General features: G+C 37.1%; 1 protein-coding gene across 1 annotated transcript; it reads right to left on the bottom strand.

Annotated features, from left to right (window-relative positions):
* Window positions 1-7,443: 7,443 nt before the first annotated feature.
* Window positions 7,444-16,320, bottom strand: LOC107749978 (volume-regulated anion channel subunit LRRC8C-like). Its single transcript, XM_016565220.1, has 3 exons — window positions 16,224-16,320; window positions 12,241-12,382; window positions 7,444-10,581 (listed from the first exon to the last, which is right to left on the bottom strand). Exons 2-3 carry the CDS (start codon window positions 12,376-12,378, stop codon window positions 8,341-8,343), a joined length of 2,379 nt encoding a protein of 792 aa, XP_016420706.1. The 5' UTR covers window positions 12,379-12,382; window positions 16,224-16,320; the 3' UTR covers window positions 7,444-8,340.
* Between the last annotated feature and the right edge of the window lie 1,874 nt (window positions 16,321-18,194).

Below are 18,194 nucleotides of genomic sequence, written 5' to 3'. Positions count from 1 at the left end.
GCTACCCTGTCAGATTTTGCTACCTCCCATTAAAACAGTAGGTAGTACAATTCGACAACGATAAATGCTACCTGTCAAATTATGGTTTATTAATTTCTACACTTACCACAACCCTAAACCTACCCTTACAGTAATGCAGATACATTAAATATTGTTGTTCAGCATGAGAAAAAGGACGCAATATTGGTGTGCACATGCGCAGTAAGCCCTGGTATGAAAATCTGATGGGTAGGATAAAATGTCAGGACACTTGGCCATGGTAAACCAGCTAAATGTTAAACTCTATACTTTTTGAGTTTGTCACCTTGCATAGGCAAGTAATACTTAACATATACAATTATACTGTTATAAAAATCTAAACAATACGCAAATACAAAGTGTAGTTATTACTAGACACCATAAAATAACAGGGGGGGGGCTCACCTTATGTCATGCATATTCATGCATGCTTATGCAAGCTTGCTGTCTTGTTTATATGTAAATGAAATCCTTTATGTTTTACAAGCGAACCATATGGTTGCAAATAAGATTAAACAGACTTTGCCTTTCCCACCCCACCGGACAACCAGGTTCTGTGGGTTTTGCTTGTATTTATTTGCCACATGCGCGATTTAGCCACCTGCACACACAGAGGGAGACAAAGGACAGACTGTGTCTGAAAACCTAACAGAAAAGTCTCAGAGTTTGATTGAAACGAAGTGTGATAAGGTGAATCCCACATTCCAATTTGTGCCACAAGCAAATTCTGGGTACATGAGGACATTTCTTGGCACTCGAGCTCTTCAGCTATAATAGGCCGGTCTAAAGAAAATACTGTGAAAGACTAACTTAGCTTTAGCTTTGGTGATGTTGTCTTCAAAATGACAATTTAAATCTGTTTCTATAGATTATATGAGAAAGGCTGTGGAACAGCAGTGAATCTATGCTGATTTATTTTGCATTCAAATATAAGGCTTTCTCTAATCACAACCTTGAAAGTGTCCTTTTGCCTCTATCCACAACTCCACTTTGACAGCTGCTGCACCTTGCCTTTTCATGGTTGAACAGAGAGCAGTCTTCTCCTCAGGGCAAATTTTCAAGATCACACTGTCCAGGGTCATCAGCTTGTCAGGTTTATAAAGGCCTGAGGTCTGGTGCACAACTTTTCCTTGCTTCTTGACTTGTTCTGAATGCAACACAAATCACAGACCTGCAAAAACTTTTCACAGACAACAGATTAATGAACTACTCATGCCATCCAGTAGTAACAAGTTTTTTTGTTTTATTTTTTGCATTCAGCATTTGTTAATATAAATATTAACAGTTAATAATAATAATTGGTGCACCCCATGGAGTTCCGATGTGGTCCCTCTAGGGGTTCTGGACCCCCTGTTGAAGCTCTTATTTGTAATGAGTCAGCCATCCTACATTTAGTACATGGAATCTTTAATACTAAGTGGTGACAAGGGATCAGACGAGAGTTAAACATCTCCATCTTGTTGACAAAATAGTGTAGTACTCTATTTTAGGGTGAAAGTACTTGCCTGCCTTAGATCTGTACATGGTGTTGTGTTTCTGGATGGTAATTAAACAAGATATGTTCTATATAAAGTAGGGGTGGGGGAAAAAATCGATACAGCATAGTATCGCGATATTTTCCGCGGCAATACTGTATCGATACACGGACGCCAAGTGTCGATCTTTTATTATACTATTTGGGACTTACTTCGGATTTGTAAACAAGGAGGGGATGTAAGTAGGGATGCACCGAAAATATAGGCTACATATAATAATAATAATGTGTATGGCGCGCCGCGTCGTGCCCCGCCCCGCAGAGTTCAGCGCGCATGTTTCACTCTCCTCGTCACTGCGAGGTTTGACGCTCCGCCCAGTATTCCGATCTATGAATGCTCATGTACCGCTCATGCTCACCGGAAAAGCAAAGTCCGCTCAATTAACGCGCTGACAGGACATCTCTATGGCATAGACTAAATTATGGGAAGCCAAACAACTCAAATGTGGGACGAAACAGCGCAGTATTAAAGTGTTCGCGCCGCGCTGACCTGTCATAGGCGCGGCTCAATGGACCGAGCTGCGCGACCGACTCGACAGCGCAGAGAGGACGTGTTCGCAGGTTTCACTCTCCTCTTCACTGCGTGGTTTGACGCTCCGCTCAATATTCCGATCTATGAATGTGCGTTCCGCTCGTGTACCGCTCATGCTCATCGGTCAAGTCCGCTCAAATAACGTGCTGACAGGAAATTTCTATGCAGTATAGGCCTACTTGTTCCGGTTTGCAGTAGCGCTACTGTGCTGTAACATGGTGTAGGCTAGTTCAGCTGTACTGGGCAACGCTGCTAAAATGATGCTACCTTCAGTGACGCTATGCTGTGCTCATATGCTCTGATAATAATAGCTTTGTAGGACTATACATTATTTGGATAATTAGTAAAAAAAAACAACAACAACTTCTATCTGATTCTGTTACATAGAAGTGAATAAAAATAATATATTGATATTTAATATTAAGGTAACACTTTTCAGTAAGGTTCCATTAGTTAATGTTAGTTAATGTATTAACTATCATGAACGAACAATGAACAATACATTTATTACAGTATTTATTTATCTTTCTTAATGTTAGTTTGAGAATACAGTTATTCACTGTTAGTTCATGTTAATTCAGAGTGCATTAACTGTTAACAAGCACAACTGTTGATTTTAATAATGCATTAGTAAATGTTGAAATTAACATGAACTAAGATTAGTAAATGCTGAAGAACTATTGTTCATTCTTAGTTCATTAACTAAAGTAGTTAACTAATGTTAACTAATGAACCTTATTGTAAAGTGTTACCAATATTAATATAAATTCTGTCCATTTTTATTGTGTTACTTTCAGTAAAAGTATGGTTATTTTATTGACTTGTGTGTTTTTTTTAATTAAGTATCATTAAAATTGAGTTAAATTTAAAAAGTCTTACAAAATTACTTTATATTATTTAATAAAATAATAAATAATCATTACAAAGAATTTTCAGTTTCGGTTTTCGGCCAAGTGCATCCAGAATTTTCGGTTTCCGTTTCGGCCCACAATTTTCATTTTGGTGCATCCCTAGATGAAAGACTACATGTTTTATTTTATTTTATTTAAATTTAACAGTAATTTACTTTCAAATGCCCCAATTGCTGAAGGGTCTGCACAACTTTTTAGTACAATTTCAAGTTGCACTGTTCAAAATACCTGTAGTAGCGCAGTAGTGCATATGTGTTTACATTTAATTAAGGTGGACTAGATTAGACTGTAATACAAATAGTTGAGTTTGCCAGGTGCATACAACATTTATGACAGGTTTTCATGAAAGTGTTGGTCAGTTTGTCTGCTTGACAATCCCATTTTGCACTGCAACAATAAAACTGAAGTGAGAAATGTTTCTTTTTAGTTAAAACAGATGTTGTCAAAGTTTTCCTTTGGGGACATAATTTGAAGTTGGAAAAAGGTAATAAATTGCAATATATCGCAGAATATCGCACTATATTTAAAATCGCAATAATATTGTATCGTGACACAAGTATCGTGATAATATCGTATCGTGAGGCCTCTGGTGATTCCCACCCCTAATATAAAGGCATTCACTGTGCACTTTAGTCGAAGTTAGAAGACATGCCACTATACATTGCAAAACTGTAACAAAATATTAGTATCCATCTCATTTGAAGTTTTGTACAGGTAGAGGACATTTTCTCCTTCCCTGATAAAATTCCCAATTTTTTACCTTCAAATGTAACAGAATTTGTATTAAATAACCACATGCAAGGCAGAGGTAATGCCTTTGAAAGTGGCTGAAGCTATAGTATTTTCCCTCCGCTTTTTACTGTAGACCAGACCATGATTCAGCCATCAATAGCCATATCCATCACAGCTGATCATGTGACTGAACAAACACTCTGATCCCTACTTGGTTCTGGAACATGAGAAGAGATTGGAGACAACACCCACATACCTCTCCATCAGACAGAGGATTGCTCCGGCAGACATTAATAATACTCTTTCACATGAATGATATTAGGCCTGTAACTGATTTACACAGCATCAGTATTTACTATCATTCTCTTAATGACCGTATGAAAATAAAGTCAATTTGAATGGGATTTTTTGGACTTGAAAAACAAATATTTAACTTAAAAAAAAAATCAGAGAAGCATGCAATACAAATTAAATTATTTGCTTAAGGCATGTTACACAATTAAAGTAATTATGGTAATTATGTACTTGCATGTGAATATTTGTGTCTATTTAATTTTCAATATTATTTTAACAGATATGACCCAGACATATTTGAATAATATCCACCATTATAAATCATCCCTCAAAAATAAGTAAATAATAAAAAAAAAAAAATCTTGTTTGCAGTTGCATTTTTAATGTCAGCAATGTGTCAGACTTTCTGGTGTGGGCATGCATTTAGGAAATCAGCAAATTATCCCTAAACATTGCATAGACTCAAATCTCTCATGCATTTACTACACAATACTGCCATCTGGGTGACAACTCTCCCTTGAGAATTACAAAACATCAACTGAACTCAACACAAGGGACAATGCATTTTATTTATGCTGTTTTACAAATCAAAAACACTTTGGTAGAATGAAAATTATACAAAACAGACAAATAAGTCAAATGGTGGCACTATATTATGTCAGCACTTTTATCAAATGGCAAAAAAATTCAATATCCTTCATTTTATGTGCAGATTTAAAAGAAAAATGTCCACACTGACTGTAGCTTTGACATTCACATCACTATAACCTTTATCATGCAGCAGACCAGACATAAGACCAGAACAGGAACTGACCTTCCTAACCCAAGACAGGTCTACTGTCAAAAAATTACTAGAGGACTACATGCAAAACACACAAAGGTCTGGTGATCTAAACAGCTCAAGTATTCAGTTTTAACCTACTTCAAGCGACTAAAATGTGTATTACCAGTGTCTTGTAATTCATAAATGAAACACTGATTCAATGACACTTGTTTATGGTGCCGAAAAAAAAGGCCACATGCTGATCTCAGTACATCAGATGAGTCCCATCCCACAAGGCAAGATCAGATCAGAGACAATGTAATTACCCTGTACATGCCCTCAAGACAAGACGCACACTCGTAATCTATCGCCAGCTCGGAGAAAATACTATGGAAACTTAAAGTCTACCTAATTTATCTTAGTGCACCTTGAGATATTTTTTTGCATATTATAGACATTATAGAAGAATCCATTTCTTAAAATGCATTTGTATGTACTGTATGCTTAGAGCTTTGTTTATGTCAAATGTTTTCTTTCAGTTTGCAAAAAATAGAAACAGTGTACAATGTGAGATTAAATGACAAATACTGTTGGTTAATAAGATTAATAAATCTAAATGTCTATTTATAGTACATTGTTGGTTTATAAGAAAAATGTTTTCAGAAAGGCGGGGCATAGAGGAGAAACAATAATGTACAGTATGTATAATGTTTTTTTTTTTGTTTTTTTTTTAACCTTAAACCGCATAAACGCATTGCATTACACCAAACACACAAAATAATGTTCTTTTTAGCAATGTCATATGATCCTTTTAATTATCAAATACTGAGTAAAATGCTTTCTATATGTTCCCTTTATAACAATATTTTAATGTTTGACTGTAATCATAATGTTAAACCTGATACTTATCTAACCAAAAATATCTAAACCTTGACAAAAAGTAGTCTTTTAGAATGTCGAGATATATATCTAAATGCAAAACCTAAAAAGAAGAAATTATGTCTAAAAAAACAACGGGAATCCAAAAGCCTCGGTATATATCTATATAGGGTGCTAATACAAGAGGTTACGCAACATTACACAAGTTTTTATTTTTTTAATGCCTCCAGATGGCCCAATTCTCACTTCAAAAAATGGATTTTAAATGCCTTCACTCTATTTTAATGTGAAATATTGCATTTATTAAAAAACAGTAAATAGCTAAAGAAAAAAAAAAAATTCTAATGGCGAAATGACTAATTAAAATTGTATAAATATTGCATAGTATCATAAAATTCCCTCAAAATCATAAATGATAATCAAAAAATATTATTGAACAAAAATATTACATTGATTTTCCTGAAGAAAAAACAAAAAAAAGTTACATTTCAAGGCTTCGGTCACTTTTGACCGTGAAGGAGGCAAGTGTGACTCCTAAACGAAGAGGGCCAGAGGGTTAAATAATGTAAATTGTGTCCATTTCATTTTCAATATTTTAACAAATATGACCGAGACGTATTTGAATAATCTTCACCATCATACTGCCATCCCTCAAAATAAATTAATAAAATTAAAAATAAATCTTGTTTGCAGTTGCATTTTTAATATCGGCAATGTGTTAAACATTCTGGTGTAGGCATGCATTTAGGAAATCAGCAAATTATCCCTAAACATTGCATAGACTCAAATCTCTCATGCATTTACTACACAATACTGCCATCTGGGTGACAACTCTCCCTTGAGAATTACAAAACATCAACTGAACTCAACACAAGGGACAATGCATTTTATTTATGCTGTTTTACAAATCAAAAACACTTTGGTAGAATGAAAATTATACAAAACAGACAAATAAGTCAAATGGTGGCACTATATTATGTCAGCACTTTTATCAAATGGCAAAAAAATTCAATATCCTTCATTTTATGTGCAGATTTAAAAGAAAAATGTCCACACTGACTGTAGCTTTGACATTCACATCACTATAACCTTTATCATGCAGCAGACCAGACATAAGACCAGAACAGGAACTGACCTTCCTAACCCAAGACAGGTCTACTGTCAAAAAATTACTAGAGGACTACATGCAAAACACACAAAGGTCTGGTGATCTAAACAGCTCAAGTATTCAGTTTTAACCTTCTTAAAGCGACTAAAATGTGTATTACCAGTGTCTTGTAATTCATAAATGAAACACTGATTCAATGACACTTGTTTATGGTGCCGAAAAAAAAGGCCACATGCTGATCTCAGTACATCAGATGAGTCCCATCCCACAAGGCAAGATCAGATCAGAGACAATGTAATTACCCCGTACATGCCCTCAAGACAAGACGCACACTCGTAATCTATCGCCAGCTCGGAGAAAATACTATGGAAACTTAAAGTCTACCTAATTTATCTTAGTGCACCTTGAGATATTTTTTTGCATATTATAGACATTATAGAAGAATCCATTTCTTAAAATGCATTTGTATGTACTGTATGCTTAGAGCTTTGTTTATGTCAAATGTTTTCTTTCAGTTTGCAAAAAATAGAAACAGTGTACACTGTGAGATTAAATGACAAATACTGTTGGTTAATAAGATTAATAAATCTAAATGTCTATTTATAGTACATTGTTGGTTTATAAGAAAAATGTTAATGGCTAAGTTAAGGTAAGAGAAATGCCCTCTGCATCTGCATTCTGTCTTAGACCGGAGAAGTCAAGTACTGTTTAAACTAAGCAAACCACAGCAGAAAAAAGCAGACCCCTTTAGAAATGCTTCCGACATTTGAAGCTGGTACAGCTAGTACACAAGAGGTATACTGAAATGCGGTTACCTTTATCTGCAGGATCTACTACCAACAGCAGTCAAACTTGTTTAACATTAAAACAGTAATGCAAAGAAAAACATGTAAAGTTACCTGAGAACACATGCGTACGGATCCTGCTCTCCAAAAGCTTTAGAATTATTAGAGTAAATATGAAGGAAGAAAAAAATAAACAAATACTACTAGTATAAATGATTACATGAACTATTTTCCAATCATTTATAATGATTACATGAACTATTTTCCAATCATTTATACTTCAAATCCTTGCAAAGTCCTATATACACACAAAAAGTAAAATAAAATGAATGTTAAAGTTTTCAGTGCAAATTCTAATATCGCTATTTCAGTGCAAAACACGTTGTACAGTACTTGACCTGCAAAAGCTTAAGTGAAAGCATACAATGAAATTGCTGTCACACACACACTGTCTGTAAATGAATCCCTGTCACAAGTTGTCTACTTTTATGATTTACGGGTTTAAAAAATATATCTTAGAAAATTAAGATAAAGAGTCTTAAAATTTGTACATTTTACATGACTTTTTCATAATATACAATGTAAGGCATTAAAAGGTATTCATCCCTAGATTTTTCTCTCGCTTTTTTGCATTAAAAGGCCATTAAGCACAAGTCCAGCTTTAAACATGAAATTGCAAGTACTCACCCATATAGATCACAATACATACTACAGGACAGAACACCTGGAGCCTTGCCTGTTAAGGAGTCAGATTACAATATTTGGCATTAAAGCAAAGCAGTCATCACTCTGCTTGCATTTGTTCCCTGATGTCTGAAGGCAGCGTCTCAAACAGCGTGTCTTCTACGACAAGTCCGCTGCGCTTTAAGGCACGACAAGAGCCGAGTTCAGCTGGTAAGAACTCAAAGTGATTACCCTTTAACTCCAAGTGAGTCAGTACTCCCAGGAAAGAAATCTTTGGTGAGAGGACAGACAGCATGTTTCTGCCAAGCTTCAGAGTCTGCAGCTTCTTGCAGAAGAAGAGCTCATCAGGAATATTTTCGATTTTGTTACAACTAACAGAGAAATACTGAAGGCTTTGGAGAACACCTATCTCCGGTGGGATAAAACGGATGTCGTTGTTGGAAAGATCAAGGTAGCGCAGTTTGTTGCACAGGAACAAGTGTGAAGGTAGGATCTCGATCTTGTTATGGCTGAAGTAGAGGCGCTCCAAGCTGCTGAGCTTTTTGATGTGTTCGGGTATAAAAGCGATGCCGTTGTGCCAAAGCTTCAGACAGGTCAGCTTACGGAGGTGCTGGAAGCTGACAATCTCTTCAATGGTGCGTAGATTGTTCTCTTTCAGATCCAATGTCTGCAGATTACTTAGGCTGAAAATGGCGTGGGGTATGCGTTCTAGGTCACAGTGCACCAACTCTAGTTCTGTTAGGTTCACCATTTTTTTCAGGTTGTTTAGCATGACCAGTTTGGTGCCATCATTGCAAATACAGAGGCGCTGTAGATGGCTGGCCACATCCACAATGGACTGAGGGATCTTGGTGAAGTTGCTCTTGAGCGTCAGTGTCTTCAGTGCTTTGAGCTCTCGTAGAGAGTCCAGGGTTACGTTCTTTGATGCATCAGAACTCAAAGAGCCAATCAGATGGAGCTCTTCCAAGTTCCGCAACACATACATCCACTGCGGAAGTTCACGGGCGTCATCAAACTTCACTCGCAGCACCTTCAAGTTCTCCTTGAGGAAGGAGGTGGCTGCGCTGTGGATCTTGAGCGAGCACTGGTAAAGCGAAAGCTCCTGGAGATCCTCTAGTTGAGCAATGGCTACTGGTATGGTAACATTATTAATAATCTCAAGCTTCAAAGACTGCAGCTCTGTCACCTCAAAGATGGTATCTGGGAGACCAGACAGCATGAAGAGTTGAAGTTCTAGCCTGTTATTGCTGTTGGTCTGCAGCTTCTGCCGAAGCTTGTCGGCTGTCCACTCGTGGTTGAGGTTGAGCTGTTTCAGCTTGTTTTCACTCACCTCTGAGAGAAACACCGCAAATCTCTTGGAATATAGGGGATCATACTGGTCGATCATGTGCAACATGAAAGCAAAGTCATTCTTTACATCTGGGATGTCATCAATTCCGGTCTCTTGCCTGACATATTCAAAAGAGTATTCCTTGAGAGAGATATAGAACAGCCAGTAGGATGTATAAAGGCATGTAAGTCCATAAACTCCAACAAAACACAAATAACAGTAGGAGAGCTTAGAGAACAAGTGGGCCATAGTATGATTGCAACAGAAGTACCGGTAACCCGTCATGTCCTGCATGTTCTCAGTACAGGTAACACTGAACCTAACCTTTGACACCAGAGCACTGTTGTACGCAATTATAAGGATAAACTTGAGCACTTTTACAACAGTCTGACGGACATACATCATATATAATATATCACCCTCCTCCACATGCAGGCGGAATTTTTTGACCTTCTCAAACAAGGCCTTGGCTTGCTCTCCTTCCTTCTTGTCAAGGACACTTGCTGCTGGCTTGTCAACAACGATCTTTTCAGGAATGGATCTTAAAGATTGAGTCTTCTCCAGGTTGCCCTCGCCAATTGAAGTATCAAGGTTTGACCTACTGGCACTGTTCTTCTTGTTGTCTTTCTCCTCAGGATTCTCCCCTGATACTTCCGACAGTGCCCTTGTAGTCCATGGAGAGTCAAAGCACTTGCCCAGGATGGATATGAAGTGCTCAATTTTAGAGCTGGAGCCAGGAAACTTGAACCAGAAATTGCTGCACACCATGAAAATGACAGTATGAATGAGAACCAGGTAAGGGAAGTACTTAGCATACCAATGCAGCGCCTTTTCATAGCACATTTGGTTTATGTAATTATACTGCTGAATATCCAAGTTCGTCTTCAGTCCTTTCAACTCATGGACAGGCACTGTCGATTCATGATTTGTGGAAGGAGGTGGGCACATCAGCTCTGTCTGGTTTGGCGAGAATGTCCTTTGAGGAAGGCATATGATTTTGTCTTGCATCACCTAAAAGGACAGAAGAGTGTAGCTATCAATATCAACACAATTAAAACAAGACATACTTCCAGAAATTTGCATAAAAGTAGTTGTGGGGAACAGAAAACCAGAGTCTGTCTATGTACCGGCATTCTGATTATATTAATATCCCCAAGTATGCAAGTCATTTTCACTGGATATAAAATAATTAAAGATGAAAGCGAAAGAACCTCAAATGCACACATCAGAGAGCAAATAAATAAACCTCAAGAGTGTAAAAGACAGCAGATGAGGCCATTTTATGTACTGAATTACAATTCCAATCCACACCACCCATAGATTGCTGGGAACAGTGTAACAGTATCCGACGAGGAGCATCTCTTAAGATAACTATTTCGGTGCTCTGACGTCAGTGTTGTGACTCAGACAGGAAATGAGAAATCATTACACTGGTCATTTGAATTCAAAAGAGAGAAGAATTACCTTTGGGTTAGCAAGAAAAGGTGTTCAATGGCTACTCAATTTTGACTTAAATATTTTTTAAAGTACACAGCAGGCAGAAAAAAACGTTCACTAGAACTGAAAAGCAGTAAACAAAAGCATTCTGTATTAGATTCAAGATGTGTGCCCTCCCCCCTTTTCCTGCAAAACAGTTTTAGTTTGTCTGGTAATTACCATGTGGTTTCTGTGGGAAGGTAATGAGAAACAAGAAAAATCAGCTAAAAAGAGATGGAAAAGATTGTGAGAGCTCTACACAGCACTATAGTGTGGCACAAACACAACAGGCTGACTGCTGAGTAAAGCCTGCTAATAAAGCATCAGCAGCTCTGAACACGGCATCTCTGCAGTGAAATGGATGTGAGGCGCAGCCCCAAGTGGCTAATAAAATGTGCATTATGCACTACATGGCCACTCAAAGTGCCCCCCGTCAAACATGGTCATTTAGCAAAGAGGAGGCTATTTATTCCCCCCTCAGAACCACAGGATTATGCCATGACGTTAGTAAAAGCATTAATTAGGTCAATTAATACTGCCTTCACTGGGATCATCACAAACATCCAATCGCAATTGTGCCATTATTTGATGCACACCTCCAGGGACACTGGGGGATATTCCCACCCTAACAATGGGTTCCTGTTAATGTTTGTTGAGACTAAAAATAATTAGGATCAGGGCCGTCCTTAGCTGATGCGGGGCCCGGTGCCAGGTAGGTTCGCTATCGCGTTCCGGGGGGGGCTATGGGGTGCAACCGCCCCAGTTGGACGCACCCCCCTAAGGACGGCCCTGATTAGGATCATCTAGGAATTGAAACTGAAGGCCAAGCATGCTGCTTGAAGCTCCACCCACTAGTTTATGAGGCTGAAAAGCTAGACTACAGGAGTCATTTTGTGTTTATAGAGGGGCCACCATGAGGGGAAGGAGTAATCTTTTCGTGTGGGGTGACTGGAATTTAGTTTATTTTTTTCATTAGCAAACTCCCACTTCTAAATGCAGTACGCACTGCTCAACAGTGGGCTGTTCATGCACAGAGGAAATCCATCTATGGTGTGAAGTCATTCATTAATCCATTGCTGTTGGTCAAGGAAGACTGTATGTCTTAGCACTGCTCAAGATGTTAGCTTCTCAGCTCTAAAAAATAATGAAATGTTCTTTTGGTATGTGTTTAAGGAGAAGAATTGTAATATTTACCTGCAAAGTGCATCCAAACACACCTATCATGAGCATGACCACAGAGAGGTAGTCTGTGAACACATCCCACCATGGCTTCAGAACCCGGAACGCTGGCTGCTGTTCCGTGAACTGCCGGAATTCGGTCACTGGAATCATACTCCTGTAAAGGCACAATGAAGAACTAGGAATTGGAAGAAACGCAATAAATGCTGACAAAAACAGCTGATATGCTAGCCTAGAGTTATTTCATAGTTCTTGATAAAAATGTCAGTACTATAACAAAAACTATTGGAACTATTGGATTTACATATTTAACTATTTGGGAAAAAAATTAATTAAATAAATGAGTTAATTCACAATAATAATCATAATAATAAATAATGATCTGTAGATTACAACACAGCGTTTTCAATTTAGTTTTTTTCAGTTAATAAAACATTTCTTTAAAAAGGTCAAGTGAAAGAGCAAGTAATGAAGACAAAAGAAACATTTCACAATCATCAACATTTTTATTTCATTCTTACATTCAAATACAGTTATTCCTCCCAGAACTTTGCAGTGTGTAGTTATGAAAAATGATGGAGCATGAAAAATACAACTTTTATTCAAATTGTGAATCGCTTCAGTTCACCCCTCTTGTAAAAAAAAAAAAAAAAAAAGCATACATAATCAAAGAAGCTTCCCAAACAATGAATCTCTGATTTACACAGTGTTTACACTTTGTTGGTTATATTGAAAGGATTCACACGTGTGCAAAACTAGCACGGAACTGTACTGAATTCTGATACTGAGCAGATGTTTAAATACCTCTGATTGGCCACTGCGTTCATGAGCTCAACAGTCATGCCTGTGATTGGCTACAACACATGACATTTCAAAAAACACACTGTAAACAAAACTTTTTGATGCTCTTCACAGGCCAAGCACACAACTAGCCTGCTGTACACATGGGAGCATTTGAAAGCCATGGTATTGTGACATTTTTAATACAGTACCAACTTACCGGTACTTTTGACATTACTATGCTAGACTAAATATAAACTGATGGATGTTTAAAATAAATAAGCTATATGGAATGACAGTCTACCAGGTTTATAATATCCAGCATTATATGTACAAAATAAGTTTTGTAGCTCAACTGGAAGAGCATGATGGAAAGGACTTGGGTTTATTTCCCAGGGAATACATGATAAAATGTAGGCCTATATCCCACATTCTCTTGACTAAAAGCCACTGGCTAATCCATGAACATAGATGCATTTATTGTTCTAATAATTTTTTAATAGCCAAATAATTTTAACCTCAATAAGGAACATTTGTTTACAAAGGAACAACACATTTGAATTTGGATATTTAAATTTGCATTTCACTGTGGTGAAAAAAATCACACCTCCAACAATCCAACCATATGTATCATCTGGTTATTATTATTATTACTACATGGCTGTCTGGAATAGTCGTTGATTATTGATTAAACTGCTACATTCATCAATAAAATATTTCTGAATAATGACCATTGTCCAGGGCAACACTGTATACCTGGCTGCTCATTCATTAGCGAAATATTCTTTCCCTTCACATTCTCTACAACTAAACTACTGAAATAAATTCAAATCCATGTATCTATTTATTTGGCAAACATCAAGGTAATATGCAAAATAAAATTGTGCAAAAGAAAAATCCTTCTGTAATTTAGTGTGGAAAAATATGTAAAAATATCTTGAGTTGCAATTAGAAATGACCTATGAATCCTGAAAGTCACTGGATAAGAATTTGGATCACCTTTAGTATTCAAGACAACACTGCCATGAAGACCAGAATATTATGCCCTTACATTCTAATGATTCCTAATGTAGGCAGTCTGCCAGGCTTCCTCTAATCTCTATTGAGCTGCACTTCTTGCATCATATCATACACAAAGCATATTCCACCGCTCTTATTAATTATTGAGATTACCGCTGCATATGCTTCACTTTGCAACAGTCAGCCACTCCAAAAAGAGGTTTATATTATGTACCTATAAAAGGCCTGCACAGATGGAGAGCATTGACACAACAAAGTAGAAAAACACAGAATGCTATGTGGAAGGGGAGTAGTACTAAACCACTACTAATGAGTAGACTTACTAAGGTACCTTTCACAAAATGCAGACAAGTACCCAGTTGTAGTCCTGCACCTGATGCAACACACCTGAAATCCATTTGAAGTCAAACAGCCTAAATTGCTCTCTCTGATCAAAACATCAGATAAACGAAAACATCCCCTATGTACTTTACATGCAAGGTCAACCCAAAGAAATAACACTTTACAGCCTGTAAATACATTAATCTAAATTTAGTGCTGTCAAATGATTAATCGCATCCAAAAAAGCTTTTATTTTGGATGCGATTAATCGTTTGACAGCACTAGTCTAAATGTGAATACACTAAAATAAAATATAAATATCCAAACTTGTACATACACAATTACAGGAAAGTGTACAAGACTAGTAACTTAATCATCACAAACTGGTCAGCAAACGAATTAGGCAAACCCAACCTCAGCTGATCATAAATCCTCAAGTGGTGTACTTTCTGGAAATGTTAACCGTTCAAGGGTGCTTACAGCAGAGTAAACATAATCGGTCTTATTCAGGTTAAAATATACTCCAGTATCCACATACAGTTTGTACTTTTATAAATATTTCTGCAGAAAAGAGACAGCATCAAAGCTTGCATATTTAGATGCAATCTGTGTGTTCTGTGCATTGAATGAGAAGCCACAACCATTACAAAAAAAGGAACCCAGGGGTAAAAGAACTTCGCTGTATATGCAACATGCTTCAACAGGCAGCCTTCTTCAGGCAGTGCAAAATATTTGGACATTTGTGAACAGCTGCAGCAGTTCAAGTATCTGGAACTCCTGATTCCTGGCTGAGTTTGTTACAAGATATTCCTGATGCGAGTTTCAAACTTGTAAAATGCACATAAATTACACTTCTATGTGTAGGCCTATAACAAAATGATAAAAAATTAATGAATGTTAAAAGATACAATTTCATGACATTTATTATAGATAAACGCTGCACAATATCCAATGTTCAGATGCTACGAGACGGAAACTAATAAAATGTTGGCAGACTGAATGGAAAAATCCAACGAGTTCTGATAGACAAGAAATGCAGAAATGGATGGGGGTCTATGCATTGCTGCAGATCTGCTATTTAAACTAATAGCTTTAAGTATCCTACTAAACTCAGCTCAGTAGAGATCTGTACCATCTCCTGGAACAGCTCTTCCTGCCAGGAAATGGGGTGATTCTCAAATATAGTCGTGGAAAAAAAACGTTGCACGTCTGAATCACATCCAGTCAGCAGGATGAAGAAGAGCTCACTTTCAGAAGGCTAACATTCGCACGGACGATATGTTTTGTAATGTTACGTGGAGCCGATTTCCTCTACTGCTAATGACGGAAATCGAAAAAAACAACATTAATTCCCACTCACGGGACAAAACAAAAACAATGCACGTTCACTCGTGCGATTTTTATTTCATTTTAAATCCGCACATTTCATTTGAATCTCGCTTACTTTAAGTTTTTAAGTATTTTAAATGGAGGCCTGTCTGTCTAATCACTATGGTTATACATTAGTAAATAATGTAAAATAAATATAAGCTAAAAAATAATCATAAAAACATTCAAGAACAATTATTTTAATTGATACTCGAACTAGGCTATATCAACACTTTCCTCGCGGTCCTCAATTTTCTTTCGTATGAAGCATTTGTTTTGGTAAATTCGCTCCACTAACACGTATTTAGAGCAATAACTGTAGGCTACCACGTTTTTCTCACTGAGAGGGTTTGAAAAGTTAAACGCTGTCCCGAGCGCGTTTCAATGTTTCATCGACTGTCCCACAATTACGTAATGAAGATGAAATTATCCAACATAAACATCTGCGATGTTAACGTTTGGCCTCAAACACCGATAACGCGAATGAAACGGTCCCGGTTTTGGCTCACCTTTAGATGTATTGAACGCGCGTTCTCCGTCTACAGCTGAAGATTCTAGCCTGGACTGTGGCATGTCCTTGCGGCTGCGGTTCTCAGTCAGTACTGTCCTCCAGCTGCTATAGGCTGAGCTACCTTGGGCGGGTCTTCAGTATGACAATAGCGTTCCCAGAACCGCCTTTCTCACTTTCCGTTTAGATTTTGCTCGTTATTATATCGTGCTACATCTGTCCATGACCCATAAACACCTCATTGTTACAGCAACTCTCAGGGGCATATCCTCCACATCCCCACCATTTTTAACTAAGCAAATAAAGCCATTTCCTGTGCGTCAAGCTAAAGTTAATTATGGTTTTAACAGTTTTTAGAATCCTTGTTTAACCTTAAAAAGATGATAGAATGAGCTGGAGATAAATGTATCAGCAAGGCAGTGGTTTATTGTAAACCACTGTAATTCACACAGGTTTGACTATATTATTATCAAATAACCCATACAATTACATAAAGAGTGAACTACTAAACAATTCAAGAAATGTAATAAAAAATGTTAAAACATGAGTAATGTAACTTTGTGTGTATTTTTAGTACTTTGTGTTTTTAGTATTTAAAAAGATGTCAGGAATGGAAACTAACGCCAATGAGCCGCAAAAGCTATTAATTACTGCCATCCTCCTCCACACCAGCCATAGCAGACATTAACTTGAGTATGTGATCCCACTGTCTCCACAGCCTCTGTACTAGATCATATGTTTACAGCGTGTCTGATTGGCTGCACCATCTGCCTCAGGCTTGCTTGCATGCTCCCTCTTTGTTCTTTGGAAACCCTCTTTGACATTGGGCGGCAGAACCTTTAAAAGGTCTTCCTCAACTAAAAGCCTATTCACTGTAAGGCTGTGGCATTTTATGAGCTCTGCTGAGAATCTACGCTGCTAGCTCCCTTTGGGAATGAGTTAGAACACTTAGATCTGTTGTGAAACTATGAAATAATCAATATAAAGCACAGAGTTCTAAATAGAAAAATATACAATACATGACTAAAATTTGTTTTTAAAGGTGTATGATAAAATTGTCATTGTTTTGTTGATTAGCTGCACTCTTGTAAATGCACAGACCAGACAACATTTCACAGAAGAGTGTCATGACAAGGACAGAATTCACGACCCACTAAATAGTTGTTTCAAAGTGATTTATTTCTTGCATGTGGGAATGTCCTATAGCCAAGAATTGTTGTGTTGTTCTACTCTTAAAAACTCCAGGACATTGCAGTGATGGGTTTTCTTTAATAAAGTTTTGCAACACACATGGTCAAGTATATAGAGAAAAAATACATTAATTATATATTTTTTATTTTCATGGGGTGATGGGGACCAGAGTTTTGAGTTCTGAGACAAGATATTTTGAGAAATGTCTCAGTCTTTTTATTTATCCATACAATGGAAAGTCAATGGTTCCAAAAATGTTATAAATATTCTTCAAAATATCTTTCCAAAAACACAAGCAAGTCATACAGGTTTGGAACAATATGAGGGTGAGAAAATGGTGAAAGAATTGAGTGAACAATCCCTACACTACAACTTTCAGTACATTCAACGTACACATTTGATTAGTGTATGTGTTTTTCCTTGTTAATATGATTATGGCATTATTACATACCAGGCTGGCCCTTTCTGTCATTTCTAAGTCCCGCTATCATGTCACTGTTTAATGACTCCTAAAACTGGCCTTATTGATTAATACTAAACACTGAAAATGTGAGAGTGCCTTATAATGTTTACTACTGTAGCTCAGACATCAAAGCCTAATGCAAAAGATTAGCAAAAGTTCTGTTCATGTTTTCTATTCAAAAATTGTGTGAACAGGGATGTATTTGGTGGAGTTGCCACTGATAAGATGTTTCCATAAATGTAGAGGTCTCAAAGGTTCTGCAGACTAAGGATTCATTTTAGGATCTTGTCCAATTCTGTAAAAAAAAAAAAAAAAAAA

The sequence above is a fragment of the Sinocyclocheilus rhinocerous genome, unplaced genomic scaffold (assembly GCF_001515625.1).
Source record: "Sinocyclocheilus rhinocerous isolate Xijiao unplaced genomic scaffold, SAMN03320098_v1.1 scaffold212, whole genome shotgun sequence".
NCBI lineage: Eukaryota > Metazoa > Chordata > Actinopteri > Cypriniformes > Cyprinidae > Sinocyclocheilus > Sinocyclocheilus rhinocerous.
Note: the sequence above shows the minus strand (reverse complement) of the source record. Positions and strands in the feature narration are given on the sequence as shown.

Coding starts and splice junctions, on each gene's coding strand:
- LOC107749978 (XM_016565220.1), bottom strand. CDS start 12,378: ATGATTCCAGTGACCGAATTCCGGCAGTTCACGGAACAGCAGCCAGCG. Junction 10,582..12,240: donor TGTTTGGATGCACTTTGCAG/GTAAATATTACA, acceptor CTGTCCTTTTAG/GTGATGCAAGACAAAATCAT.